General features: G+C 39.9%; 2 protein-coding genes across 9 annotated transcripts in view; both read left to right on the forward strand.

Moving 5' to 3' along the window:
• The window catches only part of PRDM15 (PR/SET domain 15), a 43638-nt gene extending 38526 nt beyond the window's left edge, over positions 1 to 5112 (forward strand). For 4 of the 8 annotated variants that reach the window (XM_054209830.1, XM_054209826.1, XM_054209838.1 and 1 more), the window contains exon 25: positions 49 to 5112. In XM_054209830.1, the coding sequence (XP_054065805.1) occupies positions 49 to 525 (477 nt within the window). In that variant the 3' untranslated portion in view covers positions 526 to 5112. The remainder of the gene's footprint in view (positions 1 to 48) is intronic. The other 4 variants (XM_054209819.1, XM_054209809.1, XM_054209867.1 and 1 more) reach the window with 3 other exon arrangements.
• Positions 5113 to 10551: 5439 nt separating this feature from the next.
• On the forward strand, positions 10552 to 26796 carry LOC128904523 (histone H4 transcription factor-like). The gene is given in 9 exon segments (XM_054189000.1): positions 10552 to 10702; positions 11811 to 12034; positions 15967 to 16078; positions 19840 to 19992; positions 23625 to 23745; positions 24777 to 24915; positions 25694 to 25809; positions 26456 to 26732; positions 26734 to 26796. Coding segments are annotated over 9 exon segments (1356 nt in total).
• Positions 26797 to 27806: the final 1010 nt, after the last annotated feature.

Here is a 27806-nt window from a genome sequence, read left to right on the forward strand (position 1 = left end):
GTCAGCTGCAAGATACAAGGTTGAGGTTACCTTTCTGTTTTTCCTCAGGTGGTGGTGACCCTTGGCGACCCAAATGTCACAGCCCCTTCCAGTTCTGTCGGGCTGACAAATATCACTGTTACCCCCATTACGACGGCAGCTGGAACCCAATTCACACACCTCCAGCCAGTGGCTGTGGGCCATCTGACTGCACCTGAACGCCAGTTACAGCTGGACAACTCAATTCTCACCGTCACGTTTGACACTGTCAGTGGTTCCGCCATGCTGCACAACCGCCAAAGTGACATTCAGATCCAGCCGCAGCCAGAGGCAGCCAATCCTCAGTCTGTGGCTCATTTTATAAACCTGACCACCTTGGTGAACTCCATTGCTCCTCTAGGGAACCAGATAACAGAACAGCATCCTCTGACGTGGAGGTCAGTGCCTCAGACTGATGTCTTGCAGCCCCAGGCACAGCCAACACAGCAGCAGTCAGGACAACAACAGGTTCAAACAGAGCAACAACAACAGATGTATAGCTACTAATTTATACTTTGAAAAGTTTTGAAATGGACAGTACTTAGAGACAAAAACACACAGACGTTTGGAAAATTTCTAATAGGATTGTTTGCTGGATACCAAACAGAGATAGAAAAATGCTTATACAACGAAATGTAAGCTAAATTTGGTGTAGAACCCTGCAACACCCTAATCGTGAGAATTCTAACGCTGTCTCTAGACCTTGCACTGTCTTAAAAAGAAAAGAAAAAGGAAAAAAAATCTCACCATAAATTTAGCACCCCCTTGCACTGTGTATTTTGCGCAGTAAGATTGAGATTTGACAAGAGCATCATAATATATCTTTAACCAAAGCAGGGAAATCCTAAATATTATGGCACTGGTGATTTACAAAACCCTTTCAGCCATACCATGTCACTTCTTTCCAGTCTGGAAATTACATACGAAGACCTTGTTCACAGTGAGGTGGAATGCAGTTGTGGTCAGCTGGTAAAGACTGAAATGTAAAGACACAAATGGGCAAAACAATAATTGTCTTGGGTTTTATCTTCTTTAGGTCTTGTATCTAACAACATTGGTAAAGTAGGTGGAGGTTGGGGATTTGGGGTGGGGATGAGTGTGGTGTGGAAGAAAAATATACCAATTTCACAAAGTATTTCCATTTTAGTCATGGGAAAAACCCTGTACCCATAACACAGTGTTAGTGCTACTTGAATCAGATAGCTGGTCTAATGCTAAAGCAACTTTTATGGTCTTCTAGTCAAGTTTGAATCAAACCCGTTACGAACTGAAAAAAAGAATGTGATACAGTTTTATGTAATTTTTCAAAACTGCTCTTTCAATCTTGCTTTTAGCTAACAGGTCTGAAGAGCAATCAGTCCCCTTTGATCAAGTTCAGGATGTGAATTTTTTTCAATTAGTCTTCTTTCATCGTGTAATAAACATTTGAGAAAGCATTCTTTTTATATATATATGCATATATATATATATAGCCTTTGTACTTTACTGTGTGTTCCTGGTGAGTATTTGTGTGAAAAACGCTGTTATCAATATAATTCATTAATTTTTTTCATCTCCATATTGCGCTTTCTCACAGAAGAAAATGTATGGGTTCTTTTCCTTCTGTTTCCAAAACTATTTCCAAAATTCATAGCCACACACAAGATTGTGTGAAACGCAAGAGAAAAGAAGGTCTGAAGCATATCCTGCCACATGGAGGCAGTGTGCCCTAGCGTATAATGGGCAAGGTTTGCATGACTGTTGGGGATATAGAGTGGGGTTGGGTCAAATGCATCATTGCCGACGCTACACTTTCATTCCATTCTCCATACGTTGATGTGCAATTTTACTTTAGCATGTCCAGAAGATAGTATCTTCCCCACAGAGAAAAAGCAGCTGATATGAAAAAGGAATAAACTAAAAAAAAAAAAAAAAAAAAGTGTTGCTGCCTGGAATTCTGAAAGGCAAATCTATCCTTCCAGCTGTGGCTGAAGAACAAGGCCCTTTGGGGCAACAGACTGAGCCCCAGAACTCTGCTAAAGATTTTTGCTGAGGATAAAGCAGCTGCTGTGTTTGACAGTGAAGATAGATTAATGGTTGTAAAAATCCTGTCTGTGCCTATCATATTTATGAAAATGTTCTATGTATTAACAAAAATATGAGTAGGAATGACTTCAGCTTTGAAAGTCTGTATTAACATGGACTACCTGACCCCTAAAGAATGCCTTATAATCTCTACAACAAATTCTTCCAAAGTATAACTGTCTGGATATTAAAGTTAACCTTCAATGGTTTTCTTGGTGCTGTAGCAGTGTCCAGAGGCTCACTAGGCGAGGCTCTGTGTAAAGCTTAGTTGCAACAGGACATGTATAGGAAAGGGGTTTCTGGTGACAGATTTTGCGTGTCAGAGGATATCTCTAAATATCAACAAGCCTATAAAATGTCTGCATGGGAGGGACCAATATTTGATGGGACAAGGATGCATATCAAAAAGAGGAAATATCTTACTGGTGTGGGAAAGAGAATTTTTCGGTCCATAGCCCCTTCTGTTTTCTTCAGATCGTTTTCACACAATACCATGAGATCCCGTAATTTTGTTAGCCTCCCAGTATCCTGAGAAGTACAGTTTTATGTTCCTTTATCACCTGGATAATTTCACCACTGCCAGTAGAGTTCCCCCTCAGCTGTCCTGTCCGCAAATGCTTCCCCTTCACACCAAACCCACTGGTCAAGAGGAAGCTAGGTTTTATTTATGAAATATGTTGTTTATATACTTGAAAGTGTTTTTTTTTTCCCCCCATGTTTTGTTCCTCATTGGTAAAGGCAATGATCGATTCTAGCAGATTTAAAAAGGAATGATCACGCAATAAATGCTTGCGTTTTGGTGGTCACATAGAAAATGAAGTCTCTCTTCGGTCTCTCAGTATCCCCAAAATCATAGAATCATAGAACAGCCCAGGTTGGAAGGGACCTCGAAAGATCATCTGATCCAGCTTTTTTTGGGAAAGGGAGCCTAGATGAGATTATCTAGCACCCTGCCCTATTGCATGTGTAAAGCCTCCTGTGACAAGGACTCTACTGTGTCCCTGGGGAGGTTGTTCCAGCAGATGATTGTTCTTACTGTAAAAATTATCTTAAGTAATACTCTGCTTCAGGAGGGAACAATATAACACTGGAAGGGCTTTGACTAGGCCAGGCAATAGAAAGTTCTCTAAAAGCTAATCTTCCCAGAGTGCTCCTTTTAAAAATTATCTTGACTTTTCCTGCAACCATTGCTATGGTTCCTCATCATCTCTCAGCGTGATTTTGTTACTAATACTGTTACTAACATCCCTGTGAGAACACAACTGTATCTTGGGTGTGCTGCAGCATGAAATATTTCAAAACAAATTAGTTCAGTTTTGTTTCAAACAAATTATTTTGTTTGGAGAAGTTGGAAATGGGCGCCTCTTCAGACAGAGCTTACCTTGGAGAACTATTGACTGCCAGCTGCCCTCCCAACTAAGCCTTTTTCAGATGAATACCAAAGTTATACTGGTGCTGTTTCAAAACTGCACAAGAAATAAAACTACGTAAGGGATGTGCAATCTAAATTTCCTTTGCCAATTTGTTACTAGCCTTTTCAGCTATGGGATGTGAAGGTTATTGTTTTCAGCCGCGCGTTGGAGATTTTGCGTAACATCTGTTCAGTAACAAACTGGAATTACTTTGAGCCAAAGGAGTGATGTTGTGTAGTGTTCTGTGTATTGTCTATGTTTATTGCTAAGACTATTATTTAATTGAATGCTGTCTGTGGCACATGGGCTCTGAAGTAAAGGAGCATCAAGGTACAGAACCCTTTCTCTACCAGTGTTATTCTTTTCTGGTCTTAATTAATGCATCAGACATTTTTTTCTTCAAATCACATAGACTTGCTTCAAAAGCAAGAAGCTTAATCATTATCTCACAGAACTTTGTACATCCCGCGATACACAGAAACACGGGGTAGCATTCTAAAATATTTATTCTATAGTTACTGGGTAATAACAGAAAACAGAGGAGATAGATTGAAGCTTTCTTGGCTACGGTCTGTGATGAGTTCTCTCAGGAAAACCTACTGTATCAAGTGCTATTACACTCTCTGAAATTAAACTTTTGAGATGTGTCAGTATAAAAAGTGAGTATTTTTGCAGAAACTTGCCAGTCAGGCTCCTGTGTAACCTGCTACATTTCTGTACATTTTTATTGTTCCAGAAATTGTTTGAAGTTAACAGCCAGGTAACAGCTGCATTTATTTGTAGAACTGAATTTTCTGTCAGTTTGTCAGAGTGATTTATTAGTGTTCTGCACACATAGGGATGCCTCAGTTTCTCATCTTGAAAGCTAGGAATGGCAAAAATAACATATATCCAAGTGACAATCATATAAAAACTATAGGTACTACATGAAAATGGATAGGGTAAATAGCTTTGTTAGTATTGCTTTGTGAATTCTTGTTTGATAATGACATCCTTGGTGCTATTTAAAGTAATAATAATGTCACTCCTCCTAATTACATTTGGCCTTACATTTGTTATGGATATAGGCATACCTGTTGGAAAATCTTTAACCCTTTGTATTTTTGGCATGCCCTTTCATGGTGGTTGTGTGTTGGCCTCATCTGGTGTAAAGGAGAAGGAAAGATCGGAGGAGGATACTGCTGATCCACACCAGGAGGCACAGCAAAGCTCTGCTGGTCCTTTTGGAGACAGACTGTGCAGCCAAGTGACTTGCATCTGTGAGATTAGTCACCAAGGTTTGGTGCTTTTTTGCCCTGTAGCACATCCACAGTGTCACGTTGGCAACAGGAGAAAGGAAAAAAAGTGTTTCCGTTGTGTTTGTCATCACCTCGTCTTAGAGAGATTTCCTTCAGTACTGAGATGCTACTATGGTATTTGCACTGTATATGGCAAGAAGCCATTAAAATTGCTTGATTAAAAATCTTGGAACACTGTAAAAAGCCACAGGTTCTGCACCGTACAGTGTAACTGTGCTTGGAAAATATGTTTCTTGCCCTAAAATGCTTTGAGAAAGCTGTTTGGGGTTTATTTTCCCTCCTGGGTGCTGAAGTGTTGTTCTGCATGGGTACTGCTGACAGTTCAGTTCAGACTGGGATGCGGCATTCCGAGCCCCTCCAGTACAGGTACGGATGGCTGTCATGCTGGATCGCTTTTCGAAAGAGTCCAGGCTCACTTTGCTAAATGTAGATTCCCACCAGCTGAGCTGGAAAGGGCAGAGAAGGTGAGGCTTGTCCAGGAGACTTCAGTCTCGCCCCTGGAGTCAGGATTCCATCAACATTCATCATGTAATGCTATTCTCTTTCTGCCTTATCCGTGAGCTGGTTTGACCTGGTTTGTTGCTAACACTTTTGAAAAAAAGTTTGCTGGTTATTAGGTGCAGTGGCTGTACAGCAGCTGATGTCAAAAGCAATGAAAAATACTGAGTTTGGGGATTTACTTAATCTAAAGCAAAGGTTTTAAGTTCTAATGTCTTTTTTGCTGTCAGTGGAGTGCTTTCCTGTATTTTTCTGTTTACCTATATCTTCCGATTCTAAAAAGTTTTTAAGGTGTCCCGTAAGTTTAGCACAATTTAAAAGGCTACAAAAAAAGGAAGCACAGTAATGGCAGAATGGGGAGTTAAAATTAGGAGAAACTAATGATGCTAATTTTCTACAGATTTACGCCCTTCTCCTGCCCATATGAGTCTGAGATTCTTGCCGTGACACTTGCTTAAGGAAGGGGACGGCACATGCTCCGGCTCATTTGCCAGAACTACTCATGTAGGGATTGATGCGCTGGGTGCTGTTAACAAGGGCAGATACGAGCAGAGTTCTGCCAGCCTTCCCCTCCAGCCAGGTGCTCGTTTCAGTGTCTCTTCCTGACACAGCCGGCTGCTTTCAGAGAGGTCGCAGGAACGTGAGCGTCTCTGAGACTCGTACCTCTCACCTCTAGCGAATATCAAGACACAGATTCAAAACTGGGGGGAGGAAGAGGGACCTGAGAGGCAACAAAATACATTGGAAGTACAGCTAAAAACTATGTGGGAGAACACATACTTAGCTTGCTGTACTGAACTGCGTGCTAAGTTGTGGTGGGTGCAGTGCTGTTAATTAAATATTAGTGATGATTACGTCCATATACTTTTTTCTAGCGGAACCTTATAACCTTATAAGCAGGACCAAATAACCTTCTGTTATTTGTACAGGGGTGAATGTTAGTGTGTGTTCAGTTTACCGTAAATTAAATTCAAAGGTTTGAATTCACACGCTTGGTGTGTTATATGCAGCAACACGCAGAAACCAAAGGGTAAGATGCACAATGATAAGAGAATGAAGCAGGTCCACATTTCATCACTTTTGGGAAGAGGGAAAGCGAGGTTGCAGGCAGCGTTTTCTCAAGAGTGACTGACCTTTCTCATGCACAGAACAGACCTGCTCTGGTGTGTACGTGGTATCTGCGTGCAAGTTGGACACAGGAGTGTCATCAAGGGGATGGCACTGGAAAAAAGAGGGGTGTTTTAAAATCAGGAAAAAAAAAAAATAAAAACAAAAAAATCAAATCAGCTCATTAAAGGAAAGGGTGGGGAAGATCTAACCCTAGTTCCTTGCTGAGCCAAGGAGATGGACATAAAAAAGAATGGCTCTCTATCTATCTGTTACACAGGCTGTGTAGTGTGGTGGTGAAAAATTAATCAGCTGCACGCATGAGCTCCTCTTCCCTTCTTTCCACACCCATGCCTCTGTTAAGACCCTAGTCTGAGCTTTCAAAGGAATAAAATACCTTTTTCTGACTGACGTACAGATGGCACTTGTGCCCAAGGGCCCTAGTTATGGTATAGAATTCAGGGTTGGTTTTCAAAGTAAATATAGGTACCTAGGTTGGGGGTATTTGGTCAGGAGCAGGTTCTTTTGAGGGTTGTGTGTGTCTTACAAAGTAAAGAATAGTTGCTTTATTGCCCTCCTGGGAAGTCCATGCTGACGCAAACAGAAGATTTTTGCTGAAGAGAGAGTGGAATCGGTGACAAAGCACCATTTTTAAAGATGCAAAGGGGAAGAGCTTAGATTGCATAATCAAAGAGAAAAATGAGAAACTTTGTCCTGAAGGCAAATGCACCTACTTCTCATTCACTCTCCTCCCTTTTCCACTACTTTTTTTCCCATGAAATACATGCAAATCCCAACACGCACTAAGTTTTCCTCCAGGCATGATATACTTGTGTGGTTATTCAAGTAAGAAGAGAGCTGAGGAGAGATATGAGGTGTTCCTGGCAGAAAGGTCTTGGAAAAGAGCACTCTACTTACTCCTGTTGTTTTAAAGCAATCCAGTCACCCCTGAGAGCATTTCTAGTTACTAAGGGGATAGCTGTCATTCTAATTACACATTTCCTTCTTCATTCACTTTGTCTTCTCACAGTATAGCCAGTATTTCTGAGTCTACCTACTTCAAAAAAATGTCTAGAAATTAAGTGTAAGCATTTTATCAAAATCAAGAGTGGTTTAAGAAGTAATTCAAGTAAAGCAAGAACTTGCTGTCATCAATTAATGCTTGCAAGAAATCACAAATTCTGGTTGCACAGGACACTTACCAGAGTCTGGAAGCAGTAACTGAATGTGTGTGGTCTCCTAGACTTGGCTACAAAGACTTCCAGCTCTCAATGGCACGCATGGCCAGCTAATGCACTCTTACCTCTAAAGATGCCTGTGTTTGGTGTGAAGGATATTGAAAATGGTGGGGTTAAGTCTAAACTAACAGCATTATCAACGGAAGCATTAGACGGCGGGTGGTGGGGACTGGGATTGTTCAGCGGTAGCTACACCACCAGTCATAGGAAGATGTGTTTTAAACACCTAAAGTGCCTTGGCAGCCCATTGCTTGCTTCCCTTCTCCTCTGGACATTCACCTTCCAGCAGCAGCTCCCCTATTCCTGCTCATGAGCTGGCCGTTCAGCCTCCGGCACCAGAAATGGGGGCCTCCACCATAGCCTGATGGCTCTCCCAGGCGTCCTGCAAGATGGTCACTGCTGAGACTCTCTGAAACGGGGGGACTCCGTGACCTGCGGGCCCTCGTCAGCCTGCGCCACGAAGGAACCGCAATGGATCGAGTCCCCGCCAAGGTGCGTCCCCACCACTGGCGCCTACACACCTGCGCCCGCAATGGGCAGGGTGTGCGGCCCTGCCCGGCCCCGCGGCGGGCACTCTTCAGGTCTGGGAAACGTCTCAACGGGGGAGAGCTTGAAAACGGGGAAATAAGCTTCTGGGGCACAGCGGGGGGCAGATGGCCGTTAACGGCCGGCGGGCCGCACAACGCCCCCGCTGACTCCAGCCGCAGGTAAAACCACGGGCTTTACCGCCGCGGGGCAACCCACGGCCCCACCCGCGGAAGGGGAGCGCGGTGACAAGGCGGCTGAGAGGGGCGGAAGGCCTGGCTCGGCCACCGCTCCGCCGTTCGCTCGGAGGAGGAGGAGGAGGAGAAGAAGAAAGACAGCCCCGACCCGAGCACCCCCCGTTCCCTCCTCGCTGTGAGGGGAGAGCCCGACCCGCTCCCCCCGACCCCGCCTTGGGTACGGCGTCTGCGCATGCGCACCCCGCGGCCGGCGCAGGTGCGCGGCCGTACCTGGGTGTCCTTCCCCCCCCCCCCCGGCGTCGGTTGGTGCTGTTGGTCAGGCGTGTGGGGGCCAACCGTCCGCCCGGGGGAGGGCGGCTCTCCCGCCCGACACCCGGCAGCTAAGGGCGGCTGAGTTGGGGTGTAAAGACAAGAGGGGGTCGGTAGGCGGCTGAGGTGGGGCGCAGAGATGGCGGGAGGGGGCTGTGGGCAGCTGAGGTGAGGTGTAGAGACAACAGGGGGTCTGTAAGCGGCTGAAGTGAGGTGTAGAGATGGCGGTGGGCGGGGGGGAGAAGGGGAGGCGCTGAGGGTCCGTATCGTTAGGGATGGGAGAACCTCAAGGTTACTCCCAGAGTTTTCCCCTCTGGTTGTCGTTGCCTCTGGTCCCATCTGCTCGGTCGGATATTGTGGACACCGGCATTGATGAATTAGAATAATTATAACTTGAAATATTTTGTTCCGGTAGTATTAATACTGTGCCTGGAATAACTTTATCAAAGTACTCGACAATGGATTATTTAATGTGTAGCATAAATGGTAGTCTTCTTACCTTTCTGTCTGTCTTTAGGGCTGCCAGCGTTTCCTGCTTCAGGTCAGTAAGATGGGGCACTGGTGAAATAAAAGGGTTGGTTGTAGCAGTTTAGATTAAACTGTTACAGTGTAAGAAGAGTCCCACTTGCAATATAAGATGATCAGATCTCTCAGATCTCTCTTTCCGGTAATTAACTTCCTGATAGGAGAATGCTTCCAGATTGGTATTTTTAGTAACTGAAGTACAAAGACACTGCCAGTTATGTTGATACTGTCTGCTTAACACTGCTGAGTTGGCATACCGATTCCTGCACTTTTTTCGACTTGCACACTGTTTAATTTTTTTTAACCCAGTATTATGTCAGCGCCTGACTTTTTTAATCAATAAAATCAGTAAGAGCATCAGGGAAGACACAGTCAGACTTTTATACTGATGCTTTAGGCTATTGGACAGAGTTTGTCTTCCAGATCTGTATGCGTTGATGAGAAAATGAAGAACCTCCTCCCAGCTGCTTGTTACCATCCTCCTTCCAAAGTCTGCTGCTGACAGATCCATCAGCTGATCTGCTCGGAGGCTATTTAAACTCTTAAAAACTAATCCAGATTGCTGGGAATCATGCAAGTTAGGGAGTGGTCCTCTGAGCAGCTGAACTGGCAGATCTTTGAAGCTAGTAACACAGGGAAGAGTAGGGGGTGGAAAACCACTGAGAACAGGCTAGTAGTTTTTAATGAAGTTCGCTATTGTTATATCTGTTCAGAGTCATGAAAAAACAGTGGAACTATTTCTCCTTGGTTCTTCTCATCTCCTGTTGCTTCCTTTATACTGAAACAAACATGCATCCAGTTGAGCAGAAAACTGATTTAGCCATCTTTCTATCGGTCCCCACAAGAATGAGGTTGCAGTTGGATCAGTTTTCTCACCAATTGAGTGGCTGGCTGTGCCAATTCCAGAGCTGGATCTTGAGAAGAACGAGAAGGGGCAGCCTTGTTCAGCAGGAGCCCTTGCTGATGTCAGGCTAAAGGGACTGGGGAATTGCACGCTTGGTAATGATGACCTTGGCTTTCTATGTGGAAAGAGGTTTTACAGTCCTGCCGTGGAGTTGAATTACAATAAAGGCATCCTCAGCAGATGTTTGGGATGATGATCATAGGACTCTTACTGTACAGTTGGAATGAAAATGTTAGAACTTGTGGCTTCTGGCAAGGTGTAAATTTTTGCAAAATATGGCCCTCTTGAAGTAATGTATCCAGTAATTTAAAAAAAAAAAAAAGAAAAAAAACAGCCAACCAAAAATGTTCATGTCATCTAGGAGCCTGTAATCTTAACTGCTATTTTTACAAGAAAAATTTACGGAAAAGTAATATGATAACTAAAACTTCTCTGTACTTCTAAAACTTTTAGGCAATGGCCCCTGGAAGCAAATTTAAGAATGCTGAATTGATATTACCATGTGAATGGAAAGAATGCTGCTTTGTAGGGAAATGCATGGAGGAATTTTGTAATCATATTGCGGAACACTTGGAAGAGTATCTACAGCACCCCCTGGAAACAGAAGGTCATTTACGTCTCATATGTCACACAGATTACATTGCAGTTTGGGATACTATTCCTAGCCTAGAAAATAATACTGACTTCAGTTTACCTGCATCTTAGCTTATCTAAGACCCAGGTGCATGAAGCCCTTAGACAAGGGCTTATACCTGCTTTTTGCTTCACATCTGATTGTCCTGGATTTTTGCCTGTATTAATAGCTATTACTAATATGGAAAGAGGCTGGAGAGGTGATGTCATGAGAACTTCTGCTGAGGATTTAATTTTTCTAAGATTAGGGTCTCTGCAGGTGCAATTTTCTAAAACAGATTTTTGCAAAATGTTTTTGAATGGCGGAGTTCTTCCCTTTTAGGGACCTGTCCCACTGCTTAAGAATTCTAGGTTTAAAGTAGCACTTGTATGAGTCTTTATAGAAAAATGGAAACTTTTATTGTTTGTACGGTATTTGCCTTATTTGGATACATACACTGGTGTTATTTCATGATGAGTATTGTATTTTACATCTTTTTAATAGTATTAAATTTGCTTAAAAGGATAACAAAAAAACCTGATTCTGCAGAAAATTATAGGCAGTCTCTGTGGATGTAATAGCAATAATATACTAGACTTTTTAATATAGCTATTTTGGCTCTAGTGTATCCTGCTCTTTATTCTTAACGCTATAATCAAGTGTAATTACAGGTGTAGACATTTTAATTAAAGGTGAATGAGTTTTAATTAAAGGTGAAAAAAGTAGAATTGGACCAACATTAACAATGTCTCTGTGACCTAAGCTGAAGAGTGTCATAGTATATACCTAAGAAAATACATATTTTTACCAAATTTTCCTATTGAATCTATTAAGTGCCCTTCCGCAAAAAGTTGTGTTTTAAGGTACAAAGCACTCTAGTATTGCTGCAGTTGTGAGACAGTGGAAAATACGTTTGCCACTGAGATTTGCAAGTTTTATCTAGTGTATTATCAGTAGATAGCAATTACCAGCTTCTCTGCTAAGGTTACTTACAGATTGTGAAGTTATTACAAATGTAAGTACTATTGGCATTCTCACTGTTGGGGCACACAGATGCAGATTTCATGCATCTTTCTTGTGTTTACTTCTTTCTTGTGTTTAGAGCAGTGCCGGTGTTGGTGGAGAAGTTGTGAATTTGGGGCGAGAGATCCCAGAGAGCTGATAACACATGTCAATTTTCACAGTTACCACACCAAACTGAAATTCATAGGCTCTCAGTTACGGGCATTGCACCGTGATTTGCCAGCATGTTTGCAGAACAGCCGTAGCTGGCATCAGGTATCAAAGACTTTGGAGGAGTTTGTTTGCCGTTGGGAGAATTGTGATGTAAGTGAAATATGTTGAGAATGGCTATTTTTTTCCCCTTCCTAATTTTATCTTAGCATTAGTTGGATCTGACTCGCTATTGGGAATTTTTGATCAATTTTACCTCTGAACAATGTTTCCCCCTATCTTTGTAAGTAATACATGATAATTATTATGGTAGCATTCAGGAAAACGTAATCAACATATTTGCATAACATCTGCGACCTCGAATTCAAATTTTATTTCTCTTTGTGCTGACTAAAATGATCTTTTGACAAAGAGGCAACTTCTCTTGCATTTTAAGAGCATACGTGCAAAACTTTAATATACCCCATTTAATGATAACTTAATGAACTTAGTAGTTTGTAGAGAGGTCCAGAGTCTTTATTGTTTGTCTGATGAAAGGCAACAGAATATCTAATGTTTCCTTGGTTGGTTGGAAATGTTTGGGTTTTACTGGGACAGAAATCAGGCATTTTCAACAGGCTGTTCACATAAGTCTGATGTTCCAATGTGGCCACGATTGGTTTAAACAGAAATGATTTGTATCTTGGCCAATTTGGTGTTTTGACTGGGCTATTTCTGTATCAAGTAAACCAAAACAATTAACAGTTGCTATTTTTTTTTTGACAATGTTAACGTAAATAGTCCTGCCTATATAACTTTTTTCCTGCTTCTTGGAGGTGTTCATTCCTGATCAAAAGTGGCTTCATATTGATATGATGTTATAGGGAAGCACTTTCTCTATCACTGTTGGCCTCAGGACCTCAGCTGTTATTTATGGCTCGTCAGCATTGCCTTTGCATCCACAAGTGTGATGCCTTGCAGATGACATTTTCTTACCATCTCCTTTTGTGTAACTGTTGAGCAAGATAGTTTTAGAAGTACTGCAGGAAAACTGTCTAACCAGTCTACATTAATTTTTTCATGTTGTATGAGGTTTTTTGTTTCATTTGAGTTAAGTGATATAACCAAAACCAAATAAAATATTTGCAAAGAAGAAACAACTGAAATGAATTGTACTGTGGAAACTGGAAAAACTGTAAAACTAAATAGTTTTGCAAACCTCATATGTGCAAATCTGATGTAAGTTTAGTAGTGTTGAACTACAAATCAAACAGAAAATTTTGATGTTTTTCAAAGTTCTTTGGTCCTTTTTCCCTTATGTGTCTGTAGGCCTTTCAATGATTCATAGGTTATCATCCTTAAATCCTATTGCTCTATTATCTGCGACTTTTTCATATCAAAGTTGTGAGAAAATTAATTTATGACATAAACTATGCTTTTTGAGGTCATAAACAAACACTAACGAGGGTGATAATATTTCCATGCAGGGGAATGTCGGACTGGTGGTGCTTTACATAGGTATTGTATCCCTCACATGCATCACATCATTGTTGAATTAGAATCAGCATGATGTTTGAGTAAATATACTGCAGTGATGGAGAGAAATTACTTTTGTCTTCTGATGGTGGTTATAGTCCGTGCTGTGCTTTGCTAACTGTCTCCTTACTAAGTCTAAAGTTATTTCCAGTTTCCTCTTAACATTTCAGCTTACAGATTGTTTGTGCCATAGCATATATAAAAGGTAAGTGCTTCCTCATCTATATGTTATTACTGGACAGCATGTCCAGAAATATCTGTTTGGCTCTTTAGGCTCTGAATTTAGAATGTCTATACTCATGTAATGCTTTGATACCTCTCTTTTCATTAAAATAAGGAGTGACATAAAAATCTGAGAGTGAAGTTCATAGAGAGTGGTAATTCTGTTGTTAAGTCACCCTGTGAGAAACTCTATCTCTGTAAACAAAGGCTTTTATTTACTAGCGGGTTACTCATGGAAGTACCCCATTCTCTTCTTTTTAAAGGTATAAGCTTAAACATATAATACAGAGCATTATTTATGATAACTTTTGGATTTTTTTGCATAGTTTGATTACAAAAAACTATTATTCCAAACAAATCTTATTGCCATTATGTCTCACAGCTTATAGGAGTTCTATTTTTCACAGCAGTTATTTTTGTTATTAAAGCTTTTTTATACGTACCAATCAGTTTTCACTTGAATAGTGCTATGGTCGGCCTATCTGTTTGAAAAATGAAGAGGTTCAGAAAAACTTTAAAGCTCTCAGAATTTGATCTTGCTGCATCTGTTAGTAAGCATAGTCTTTTGAAAAACATGCTTAAAAAAACCCAAGAAAAATCTTCCTGTTAATTGATTTCGTGTTCCATTTTTCGTTTACGTAAGTGGACAGTTTTGGCTAATGGAATCCTTTAGTCCATAGCATTTTGCTAAATCTTTTTATACGTGTTTTTTCAAGTTCAAACTATGTTGTGAATTTTATTAATTAAAAGAATGTTTCCCAACTTAGTAGGCAGGCTAGGCTAGGCTAGACCCAGGAGGTGGGGTAGGGCACACTGCGAAAGAGGAGAACTTTGAGGGCAGGGAAAACTGCTTACCTTTCCCACCCTCCTGCAAGTATGTTCCCACAGTTATGAATATAATTCTCTTTGAAAATCACCCATACAGCTTCCCCCGACACTTGTGGTGCCTCCTACTGTGTCAGATTCTGATTCCCCAAAGGTAAAGCTTCTGACTCAGGCAACAGCCCCAATAACTTCTCTCCTATTTACATATAAAGAAATATTCAAGAAAGTTACGGCAAAGCACTTAAAGAGATGGTACAATCAAATTAAAATGGGTTTAACTCCCATATGGTTTCTCTGATTAAGAAGCGAAGAGGTTTTCGATCACTGTCTAGCTCAATGCTTTTAGTTGATTCACCTTAATATGCCTATATGTTTTCATATACACAAGCCCTTGGATTTCTCAGATCATGTTTCAAGCCCTTCAGAGGAAATAAGGGCTTGTCTCCCTCAGGGAGCTATTGTGAAATACATTGGAGTATGAATTTAAAATGCAGCAGTTTGCCTGCATTAACTCCTCATGTGAATGCTCTGTTCTGCACGCAGAATGCCTGGCAGCTTAGTTTAATCCACTCTACGAAGACTAGTATGATTAAAACCAGATAATACTAAATAAATAGGTTTTTTTCATTTATATTTTTCTTAAAAAAAAGAGAACCAAAAACCCCCCCCCAAAACCCAACACTGTTTAAATTTGAGTCAACTGTACATTATCAACAGTGGCATACCAGCCTAAGGAGTTTCACTTGTTTCCCATTTCCTCTCCCCGGTGTTTTGATTTAGTTGAACGCCATATCAATTCCTTGTCCCAATTCAATGCGTAGCCTTACAAAATTGTGCCAGCACAGCAGAGAGGTTAAGGGGTTAAATTATTGTGAACTGGGAGGAATGCTTTGAATTGGGACTGATGACAGTATGCAGTTGAATGACACCCTGTGTTACTTGAAGAAAATGCAATGTGCAGTCTACTTTCACTCTGTAGTTGTGGATTTTTGTGGAGTGAGGCAGAGTCTAATTAAGGTTTAGTCCCCCTTGTCACAGAAGTACTGACTCATGGAGTGCTGTGTCCATAACACCTAATTCAGTTTAATCATTGTGCAGCCTTCCCATTTCTGTTGGAATTACCTGCACTGCCCTCATAGCCTTCTCATGAGTAGGAGCAGGTAGAGGTGAAGGGAAGGGAGAACGTAAAAATATACCAAAGAAATAAATCAACAGAAATACATTAACAGACACATCCCTGCCCCAAAGAATGGGTAGCATTCGCTCAACTAGTCTAGACAGACCTTTCAACTACTAGATAGTAGGTGAAAATTCGGGACCTGGTTTGTGTGGTGGATACTGCAGAATGTTCTACATTTTTGCAGTTGATGTAATTGTCTCTGTGTTGGGGTGAGTTAATTAAATGTTACTGCAATATTTACTGGTGTCTGTTTGATTTCTAAAAACATTTAATTCTATGTTCCTGTCAGTTGATTTCCTGCCAAAACTATCTTGTCTTCTCCACGCTTCTATTTTGTTTTTAGGTTACCTTCAATAACCCAGTGTGGTTTTATCAACATGTTGCTCTTCATGCCTATGCAACCGAGGAAGAAACTGTTACACATCATAAGAAAGCTGTTTATTGTCACTGGAAAGGTAGTTCACATTAAAAAAAAATCTGTTTCAAAAAGTATTTCACTGTAGCGTTTCTTATAAAATTCACTTAGTACTACATATTGCATAGGAACTTGTGAGAAATCTTCAGATATGTTTTCATCTGTCTTAAATAGTTGCAGAAATATTTCTATTTTATAGGCACCATGATTTACATAGAATAGTTCCTATTATCCATAGGGTTGAACGCCCTCAACTCCAAATTAGTCTAACTTGAGGACTGGCAGTACCGAACAGGGTTGGGTTTCCTCATAATTCTGCCTGTGGTTGATTGATAGTTCATATACCATTCAGACTTTTCACTCAGGATCAGGGTTGGTCTCCCTCACAATAATCTTTCATGGTGAGCTTACTCTTTGCTTTCCCTCATCTGTTCCCTTCAAATCAAGGGAAGCACGCCTATTGCCGTCCTAGTTTTTCTCAGCTCTGTGGTGAGAAAGAGCATTTTTAATACATTCTCTACATTGCTAGCTACCTCTTGTGTTAAAATTATTGTCATGGCTTCAAAGCTGATGTTCTGCCCTTGGCTCTATTGTAGAAGCCACATTCCATTGACAGTCTTTCATAGCAGATGCCTTGATTGTTTGAGTAAGGGCTAAACTACGGACTGCCATTTGATGTGCATGCCATTCAGCTTCAGATCTACAAAGTGTATGAGCACAGCCTCTCCGGAAGAAAAGACTTTCTGCTGAAGAGTAATGAGGCAACTTGCGGGACTCTGGCCCTGGAACAGATCATTCTGTACTTGCTTTAAACCAGTCAGTTTGGCTATGTCTTGTAAAATATGTCAACAAAGTCCAGGTTTGATTGGAATCCTCTTGGTGGCACACAAACACACACACCCCTCATATATGTGTCTTTTCAGTTGATGGGTTAAGGTTACTTTTTGGGTTAGCTATTCACTGCAATGATGACAAAATCCCATCGGTGATGCAAGGTGACATCATTTTGTTCCTGTTCCCTCTTGAGATTAGCTGACACATGCACTATTTTTTGGCTGGGGAACTCACTCCAGTGACCTGATAATGTAGAATCTATAGTCCTTAGAGGAACAAAAATCACGCATCAGTGTTTTCATAGCTTTAGGAAATAAACCCATTAGGACAGGTGAAGGTACTCCTCTGACTGTATGGCCTAAGTAACAGAATGGGAAAAACGGAAATGCAGAAAAAAAGGAATATAGTACGTCTTCAAATATGTTTAAGAAATGCCCTGCTGTTAGGAACAATGAAATCATCTGTTCTCCATGTTTGTACTAGAAAGGACGAGAAGTAATGAGCTTCAGTTGTAACAAGAGAGGTGCAAGTTATAAGTTAGGAAAGCCATTTTAATAGAGCATTTTAAAATACTGTAGTAGTTGCCTGTTGAAATTGTGGAGGTTGTCTATCACTGGGGCACTGAGAAGGCCTCTTTTGAGACCAAGGTATAAGTGATCCTGCCTTGGGACAAAAGAATAGGTCCTGGGTTTTACCGGGTCTGTTGTAGTCTGTGATCTTGACATTCACTTGAAAGCGACGTGCAGAACCATAATGTCCAGGCAGTGAAAGACAACTTTTCGTTCACACCCCCAAACTTATCAAGCAAGCACAGGCCACTAAGGACTCACCTCTGTGAGAAAGTAGTTGTCATGGAACTGGGACAACAGATACAACGTGATCAGTCTTTCCCAGGGACCTTCAGTATACTAGCTGGTGGTCTGAGTTGGTTTGAATTTGTGAGGGTACAGCAAGGGTGGGCTGCTCTGCAAGGGAAGGCAAACTGGGAGTTAAGGGTGTGACAGTCAGGCGGGGACCTCACTGACACGGTGCAGTCTCACAGAACCTGAGCAAGAAGAACAGAGCAGGTCTGGTAATGCCAGCCATGTCAGCTGCAGCTCAGTGATCACCAGCCAAGTCCACTGTGACAAGACAGGTCAGATGAGGCTCCTCACTGCTCTTTCTCACAACTTAGCTGTTTTCACAGAAATGTGATGGAAGCTTGAACAGCATCACCATATTAGAGCAGACCTCAAACACAGGCAACTAATCTCTTATATGTGTGGGGTGGAACTGGCTGCAGTGGAGGGTTACAGAGAAAGATGGCTACGGGCTGGTCAGGGCAACCAGAGGCTGTTGGTATACTCAGGGCCCTGGCAGAGTTCACAAAGGAAGGATGTAAGAGGGAGATTCAATCTGATGTCCTGTATATCACATCTTCAGTCTGGGGTTAAACAGAGACAGAACTCTTCGTGTTGCACTAGAAGAATAATCAGTCCTCCAGCTTCTGATCTAGACATGGGAGACTGTCCTTTTTCTGTGGCCCCTCCTGATCGGAAGTATCCTGTACACAGTAGAGGTGAGAGAGACACTGATCTTGTATCCTCATTGTAGGCAAGGTGAGGTTTTAGGATTTCCTTTGTCTTTTAATAAGGAGTCTAGAGTTTTGTCCCATTACAAAGCATGTTAATCTGGAGCTCAAAACTCCTTTCCAAGAAGTTGCCTATACGCTACCCATTGGAGTGGATGTGGGTTGCTGTCAAGACTATTACATTCTTGTTCTACTTGAGAGAATGTCCCAATGCATAGTACAAATGGAACTCATGATGCACCAACCCGGTTAAAAGAACTAGGCAAATCTTTTTTTAAAATTAATTCTCAATCGCGGCACATTAATTTCTGAGACCTAAAGGTATCCAACCTGTCATTGAGTTTGATTCACTTGATTACTCTTATCATGTGTCATCCACAAAAGAATTTTTCATCTTTCTCTACCTCTAGCTCTTGAATTTGAAATTAGTCCTCTTGATTCTTAAGAGTCTTTGATTTGGTCCAGGCTATTATTTCACCTTTCTAAAAAGGTAGCTTTCTGCATAGCTGTTATCTTTGTTAGGTAGATAAGAGAGACTTGTGGCTGCTTCTCCTTCTGTGAGAGGATGGGCTATTCCTTCACATCTGGCTGAAGTTTTTTCCTGAAAGTCATTCTTTAGCTCCATTTACAGCAACACATTAACCTACTAGGGATTTTCCCCTTATTTGTTACATGTCAATAGCCAGAGCTTTCTACTTGTCCAGTTAAAACTTGCACTGTGTTCACTGTACCAGACTGCTCCTGAACTCAAGAGATCTGAGGATGTAGCTATTTATACGAAAAGATTGTTTGATGGATAGCTGATTGCTTGCGGTTAACCACTGTGTGAATGTGTATGTGAAGATAGAAAATGTGATGATTCACTAAAAAAAAAGAAAAACAGAGGTCAGTAAGAGGAGTTCCTGGAGATGTATGGTTGACATATGTTCACTACTCCATCGTGTTCTCCTGGTTCTCCAGATACCATGAAGATTGCTGGAGTTCTGTGATTGTGGAAGAGGGGGCAGGCAACAGAAATAGTAATGAATGTTATCTCTATCCTACTGTATAAGCTTACATGTGGCATTAAAAACCTTGACACATGAGGGTGGAAAGTACAGCAGCATGCTCTCTGCTGATTCAAAACTGAAATTTTCTTAAGAGGAACACGACTAGCATGTCTTAAAGAATTCTGATTGCTGATGAATAATTTGGCTTTGGCATGGATATTTGCAGGGTTAAATGTCACTTGATGTTTGTCATACTGCCAGCCTGACTTTATTTTTTTTCCTAGAAGAAGCTTTTTTTTTTGTGTTTCTAAAAATACAACAATAACACATAGGTATGTAATAGCCTCTTCTGTTTCAAATAAGAAAGACTACAGTATTCATATGCAGCTTTTTTTCTGTTTGTTTTAGATTGTTTAGGTGTATTTAAAGGAAAGCATAAGCTGTGGGATCATTTAAGAACACACACACAAGAAAGAGTTGTAGCATGTCCTACCTGTGGAGGAATGTTCTCCAATAACACTAAGTTTTTTGATCACGCAAAAAGACAAGTTTCGGAAGATAGTAAGTGGATATGCTCTTATTTCTAAATCTAAGAGATTTTCATTTAAGGTGCTTTGTGATAATGTGCACGTGTAATTTCATAAATATTTCTGGTTTTCATATAAGTCAATTGCAGGAAAGCAGGGTTTACCCCAGGAAGGCAGTTGTTTTCATGAGGCATGGAAGTTCTCTTGACTTTGCATGTTTGATCAATTAGGGTAATGAAAGTGAGCAACAGAACACCCTTAGATCTATGTGTTTCAGCAGAAAAGCTATTCACTTGGCAGCTGTGGCATTGCACTGCCTCTCATCCCTTGGTGCCCATGGCACAGCATGCCATGTCACTGACATGGGGAAACTGCCCATGAATGGGAAAGACTTTTGATTATTGAAGAGAGAATCTCCACAAGAGCCAGGCTCGGATTACAAAAATCTCTGCAAGTAAACCCAATGAGCATTTAACTACTTCCAGGTCAAAAGCTATTTTTTTCTCTTCAGCTCTGCTTTTCCAGTAAGTGTTTTCTTCACCAGAACACTCCCTGCCTCAGCCAACTGTGTATTATTTGGGCATGCTTTCCTGCATGCTAAAGAGGAAAGGAGAAGTGGATGGGGTTTTTTTCTAAGTGCTTGGAATATATGTAGGAATTGTGGGTGTTTTGGTGATGGAAAGTAGGTGCATTCTAGGTAATTGACATAAGACCTCAAATGTCAAACTGTTAGTGTTTTTAACAGATTGTGATTCTGTTTAGGATAAAATTAAGTTACTGATAAACAATCCTTTTCATTAACCTAAACTAAATTTTCCTCTGAAGAGTATTGGTAATGGAAAACAGTATTGAAACTGTCTCAATGCTGCATTAGTTTATTCATGAAACTGGCAGCTGTAGGTTATTTATTAATAAATCTTTCATAAGTTATTTGTATTGTCACTAAATAATTTCTATTTAAATTCAGAACAAATATTTGTTTGCCAGACCTGTCAGAAACATTTTGCCAATGAAAGGCTGCTACGAGATCACATGAGGGGACATGGTAAGTCAGAGCTTTTTAAAATAAAACGTACTTTTCTCAAGGTTACCTTGTACAGAACAGGTTTGATAAACTACAGAGTTATTATAAGTATTGTTGTATCAGCTAAGAAAATTGATATATAGAACTAGGGGAACTGCATTACAAATGCTGGAAAGTAGGAATTTCACTGCCAGGCCCTCTGAAGCATGGCAATTCCCTTCTTCATGCCTTCTGATCAAAAAGTTTAAGGGGCTTTTCTGTTTTGCTGTAGCTCTCGTGAAGATGCTTATTCTTCATTTGCATCTCTGTTTACTTGCTTTCTTGACGAGGGGCATGGTTAAAGCCAAAGCTTGGGCTGCAACTCGGCTCACCTTGCAGTGCATAATCAGCCTCACTCAAATGGTATAGCTCTCCATTGACCTAACCACAACCTCCCTGAGGTCCCCAAATTATTCCCACAAGTTATACTACAACAGCTATGACTTGCTGGGAAAGAATCCTGCAGCATCTAAGCACAAGGAAACCTGTGATATTGCTGTTGGACATACAGGAAATGCAGAAGCCGAGAGGCGGGTGGGTCTTTGCTTTGGGAATAGGAATATTTGAACCGTGTAGCACCAGTCATTTAGGTTGTATAAACATACAAGTAGCTTTGTGCAGACTTGCTCAATCAGAGTAGATTCTATTTTCTAGTTGCATTCTTAAGGAAATATGATTTTTCACTGTCTGCAAGTCAACACATTAATACTTAACAACTATGCATTTTATTTGGTGCTTACTGTAAGCTACCACGACTGACCATGTTCGTATTTAATGGTTTCATAGACATGCATCTGACTAAAATATCTTAATTTTTACATTTTATAATAGAAAATAGAGAATTATTTTTGGTTTGTTTACTAGATTAATTTTATTCCGTTGTCTCATGGTGATTTTGGATAGAAATTGGAAATAAATACAAATTAAGATTTTGTTTTGTTTTTATTAGCTAATGAAGCAGTTTAAATATGCTGTTGTTTTGGGGTTTGTTTTTTATTTTTATTTTTTAAATTGAAGCATAACGTATGTTAAGATAGATTTGATATATTAAATAAAGCACATAGCTAGCTCACCTGTTTGTTTCCGGTAAGTCTGGCTGCACTTAAACCTTTGTGAATTGTACAACGTGCCTGGCTGTCCTTGTCCCCTGATAATTCAGACTGTGTTCTGCTTGCGCAGTCAGGGAAAATCACAAGGTGGCTGGACCTAGGAACAAGGATGATGTGACCCAGTGTCGTGTCCCAGTAAGCCAGCTGCAATGTGAACTTGGCTGAGGGAGCTGGGAGGCATTCCTGGGTCCAACTGTTTAGGCACAACCTAAATGCCTTCAGATAATAGAGCCAGTTACTTCCCTGGTTCATGATTCAGCTTTCTTTAGAAATTCTGGCAGCATACATGTCTGCATGTTAGTGCAGACTGCCAGTTCAGACATGACATTTTCAGATTCTTACCCCAGCATATTTCCTAATAGCTTGCTGGTATAGATAAATATTGAAATTTTCTTTTAAAGAGCTTGCCTACATATAAGAAATTATTCTGAAATAAGCTGTGATGTGAATGCAAATGCTGTATGCACTCTGAAATCACTCCCTACACGGACACATTTACATGCCACACAACTGTGTAAACTGTTCGATTCTCTCATTTCAAGTGACTGATGATCTTCACTGATGCAGTTTTGCAGATTAAGTTATTCCGGACTAGTTTTCCACATGAAGCTATTTATTTTAAGAAGGAACAAAAAGACAAACTATGAGGAAAAGTGCCTATGCAGGGAGTGATTCCGGAATAGTTACAGAGCATTATATTTACTTCCTTTTTTGAGAAAACGTGAGCGCTTCAACTGCATGGATTTCTTTGGAGACCTGTAAAGCACTGGGCTGATTAAAAGATAATGTATTGTTTCAAAGTCCTAAATATAACAGATTCTGCCTAAATCCAGACTTCTTTATTGAGAGTCTTCCTACAGCTTTCATCTGGTTACTGATTCATATGCAGCTTTCCAGTCTGCCAGAGGTTCTCCCCAATCCACAGTCGGCAGAGCAAACCCGTGTCTCAGCCGTAGCAGTTCATAGTCTGGCAGCTTAGCAAGCACCTAGTATTATTATGCCTTAAACAAATATATCTGAATGTGAAATGGGGAGGCGGAGGACAGACGCATATTCTTTCTGCCACCTTTTTAAAGAGTGGTAATACCTTAAACAGCAGAAGTAGATTTGCCACTGCTTGTCTGTCAGAAGGCCTCCAGACAACATCCACCTTTTAGAAATCCTCCCAAAGTGCCAAGGGCAAGACAATAATCACCCTTTTTGTTAGAGCCTAGAGAGTGAAATGTCTCTACATCTTTTTCCCTTACCATCTATTTTTTTAAAGTAACTTGAAACATTGTAAGACTGACCATTATTTCACTACTCTCTTTATTGTGTCTGCATTTCGTGTTTATATCTTTTTTCTCTGTATATTTTATTCCCAAATGTATTATAATCTGTTACTTTTAATATGACATTTTAATAAATTTTTTGGTCATATGTCATAGCAGACAATCTCCTGGTGAAGAGGCGATACAGAGCTGAAATTATCTTTCTTTCTACGATCTATTCTAGTTACTCATGTTACATGTGCCCTTTGTGATATGGTATGCACAAGCGTCTCCTCACTGAAAGCACACATCAGATTCCGACACTGCAATGAACGTCCTTTCCATTGTCACCTCTGTGATGGAAGGTAAGAAAATTTGAGGCTCGTAGCTATGTGAGCAGAACTGTAGAACCAAGTTAGTGTTTTACATAGGAGTCTGTAAAGAAAGAAAAGTTTTCAACCACAAAAATAATCAACTGTTCAATGCAGAAATCTAATAGATTCATCTGCTCTTCATCTGCCTTCAGCTGCTGAGACGTTGTAGTTCATGAACCTCTGGTGCAAGCAGGACTGATGCATTAAAAGGTGGATTTTCTTAGCAAGACTATGTGTACTACAAAATGGTCATCACAACAAGTTGAGATGTGTAGCAGCACTGCCTTAAACTCCGGGTTTTGCCATTCTAAATGATTGCTGGCTGTTTGCTGGGAGAATCACGGTCTTCTCCTTTGAGTGACTTTTTCTGCCACAGGCTTACTATACCTTCTGCTGTCTTGCACTCTCATTATTCTGTGGTGGGGTTTTTTTTCTGCTTTCACCATATGATGCCACACAGCAGTGAAATAATAAATTAAAAAAAAAAAGGCATTGTGAGGTGATAGATCAAGTTGCATATACAAGCATTGTCAAATTATGTTTAACTTTACCAGAGAAGATGAGAGGTCTAGCCTTTGTATGCTGGAAGTAGGATAAAGTGAACAAATATTTAAGTACTTTTGTGTTCGCACTGTGGGTGGACGGAGGAAATAATCTGAATTTCTAGACCAGAGAGAATGAAACGACTGTTTAATAATGGACAAGAATTTTCTTTGTGTGAACAGAAAGAGGGGGTGATGCCTTGCAACATGGTTGTGGAAAAATTACCTATATTTGGGCATGGCGTGGATGTGTGGGAAGAAAGAGGGACTGGAAAATGAAATCCAGAGCACATCAAAGAGATGTCTATACTATCCCCTTCTCACAAGTGGAAAAAATGAGGTAGAGAAGCGATTTACACATATTCCGCTTTCACTTGTCATTGTCAGAGCCAAAAATTACTACCTCCCAGTCCTAAACATTAACCACAAGACAACTCCTCTGTACTATTATATCTGTTATTTGTTTTACCTTGTTTTCAGTTTCAAGAACACGTATGATCTGCATAAACATGTTGAAACACACAATGATTCAGATGCCTACAGCTGTGATGTTGAAGGATGTGGTTTTACTTCACGGACTTTACAAACTTTGAGACAGCATTACAAGAGAGTACATGTGGTAAGTATATTAAATAGCAGAATAAAATATATTGCTATAAATGAGACTACAGTTTCAAATTCACCTGCGTTTAGTTTTTTGCGAATTAATGAAATGTTTCATTTTTGCATCAAATCAAGTATGTATTTGCACACATTTCTAGGACTCATCCTTACCTATAGATTTTGTATGCTTACCTTAGGTGCATGCAGTTGCATACTGACAGTCTTGAACACTGGCCAACCCCCATCCCCCTTTTTTAAAAAAAAAAAAAGAACATGCCAATCCTAATCTCAACAGCAAAATATTTCAGGGATTAAAATCCAATGTTACCTTTCTCCTCATGTTGGTACTCCATCCTGAGAACTAATACGTTACCTGAAAATAGAGAAATTATAAAGTGTGTAAAGTTTACATCACTTTCAATTGAGTGAGTCTGGCTACATTAAAATACAGTTTTGGCTGCTATAGTTTATGCACGCTTGTTGCCTGTTTCTTCAACTTTCTGAGTTAGGATCACTGCTATGTTATAAAATGAATATATTTTAGTGGAAGCTGTGTGTCACACCGCTGTTGGAGATATCTGCAGTACTGGTGGCCAATGCGGAGAATTTCCATGTTCACTGGGGTTTCTTTAATCAGACAAGTTCTGAAAACCACAAATTTTAAACATTTTAGGAAGTTAACTTCAAGAAAGTTTTCAGATAGTTAGTGTGGTTTTCTCCTTTTCAACAAAGGATTATTTTTTGTCATGTATATGTGCAAGCCTTCAATGACTCTAAAAGTCTTTCTTTCCAAGAGTAACGGCATTCTGAAATACAAATGCCACATCTGTCAGAAATGTTTCTCGTGGAGTTATACATTGACCCTACATCTTCGAAAAGCTCATAAGCTCAGGAGTCATTCTTGGTTCAGGTATGTTACCACTTGATTCTTGTCCAGATCATAAAGAATTTTTTAAAAATGTTTTGTTTAAGAGATCCAGATATTTAATTAAATGCTATCTTAAGTTTGGTTCAGTTTTAAACATTCAGAGTGTGAAACAATTTACTACTTAGGTTTCACTATCGTGTTGGAAAATCTAGTGCAAAAATGGTTAAACGAAGGGAAAAAAAGGTCTTTTTGCTTTTATAGCTTTTTCCGCTGTGAAATTGTTGTAATCTAGATTGTTGAAAGAAATTTTTGGAGCCTGCAAGTTGCATCCACCAAAGAGAGTATGTAAATGTATCAACAGCTTCTGTAGTATAAACAAGCCATACTCTCCATTTTGGGACAAGAAAATCCAGCAAATAAAATATAATTATGAATAGGTGTCTCTTATTTCCTCTTATATGATGTGTATTTGGTAAAACTACTTTTTGGAACCCAACCCTCTTGCAGGTGTTCCTTCACATAAAATGTCTTTTGTTTTGAGTGCCACCTAATAAATAACAATCTAATTCATCTTTTAATTGCTGACATTCTCAGTTTTGGCAATCTAATTAGATGTTATTCTTATTTGCTGCTATAAATGCTATGTTTGTAACTTGTAGTTTCAGTATTTTCAATTTTACTCCCTTAGATATAAAGAAGATGATGAGGGTCATATGAGTTTGAATATAGCAGCATATAATGCTGTCACGGGTCTAGGTCAGGCTCGTAATAACAAGATGGTAACAAGTAAGTCTTCACCAAGTCAAAATAGTTTTGGAAGAGGAGGAGGGGCCTCTTGCGAAAGAGATGCTTCAGCAGCAGAAGTACTTTTCACGCAGCTTCAGCCGTGGTCACAAGTTACTGGAGAAAATATTCTGATAGAAACAGGCACTTCCGTGCCAGAGCCTGTGTATTCTGAACTTCAAACTGCCGTGCAGCCCTTTGAGGACTGTTGTGCTTCCTCTAAAGTCGATGAAACAACACCAATGAGTGTGAAGGAAAAGCTACTAGAAGTGGAACTGGGCTTGGGAATTCAGATAGCTTTCTAGAAAAACTCTGAAAAGTATACTCTTCAGAAGAGGTTTATTTTTTTAAAACAAAATACGTTTTAAAGTCTTGACTTTTATCCTTGTCAAATCTTGTATATAATCCTGTATTTTCTCAGCTTTCAAGTTAAATTTTTCTGATGTTCTTAGAGAATACATGCAAGATACACACAATATTATGCACACATAATACTTTAATTTATAGCCTTTTGGCTATAAATATGAACTTGTATTCATACAGCATATATATGTGTGCGTGTGTATTTATTTATTTATTAAAAAATATATAGCCTGTGGGTAAAGTGTTGAGCTGATGCATGAGACAAACAGTTTGAATCGATAGGTAAAACATCTCAATTTGTATTAGCCCACTACGTTGTTTATTAGAAATCAGATAACAGCTTGTGAGATATATAAAAAAACTGACAATTTTGGCAGGGTTTTTAGCTTTACTTAGTGACTTTAAAATTATTTCAAGAATCATTACAGAAAATTTGTTATTATAATGGACTTTTAAGCTGCAATGTATTGTTAAATGAATACATTTAAATAAAAAAGAAACTCACGTCTAAATAAAACAGCTAAAGGTGTTCATAGGGCTGACTTCAGGATTTATATACCATTTGGTATAATGGAAATTTTATAGTTATTTGTTGGGTGCTGCAGGTACAATGACGAGAAAGTAAATGAATGATATTGACGGCATAGCTAAATGTGCTGTATTTTCATAAATAATGCACTGTATTTTCATAAGTAATTCCACATAGCCATAGTTATTCTGACCTGCTAGGAAAAGTGTTTGGCAAAGGCGTTTATTTCATTCTTATATAAAACGCACAGACAAAAAGACAGGTATCTTTCATCACAGTAAAAATGAATTACAGTGTTTGAAACATTATTTTTTTTTTTAAAACAAGAACTGAATCAAGCCTCCAACTAAAATAGATAAGATTT

This window comes from Rissa tridactyla, chromosome 1 (assembly GCF_028500815.1).
Source record: "Rissa tridactyla isolate bRisTri1 chromosome 1, bRisTri1.patW.cur.20221130, whole genome shotgun sequence".
Taxonomy (NCBI): domain Eukaryota; kingdom Metazoa; phylum Chordata; class Aves; order Charadriiformes; family Laridae; genus Rissa; species Rissa tridactyla.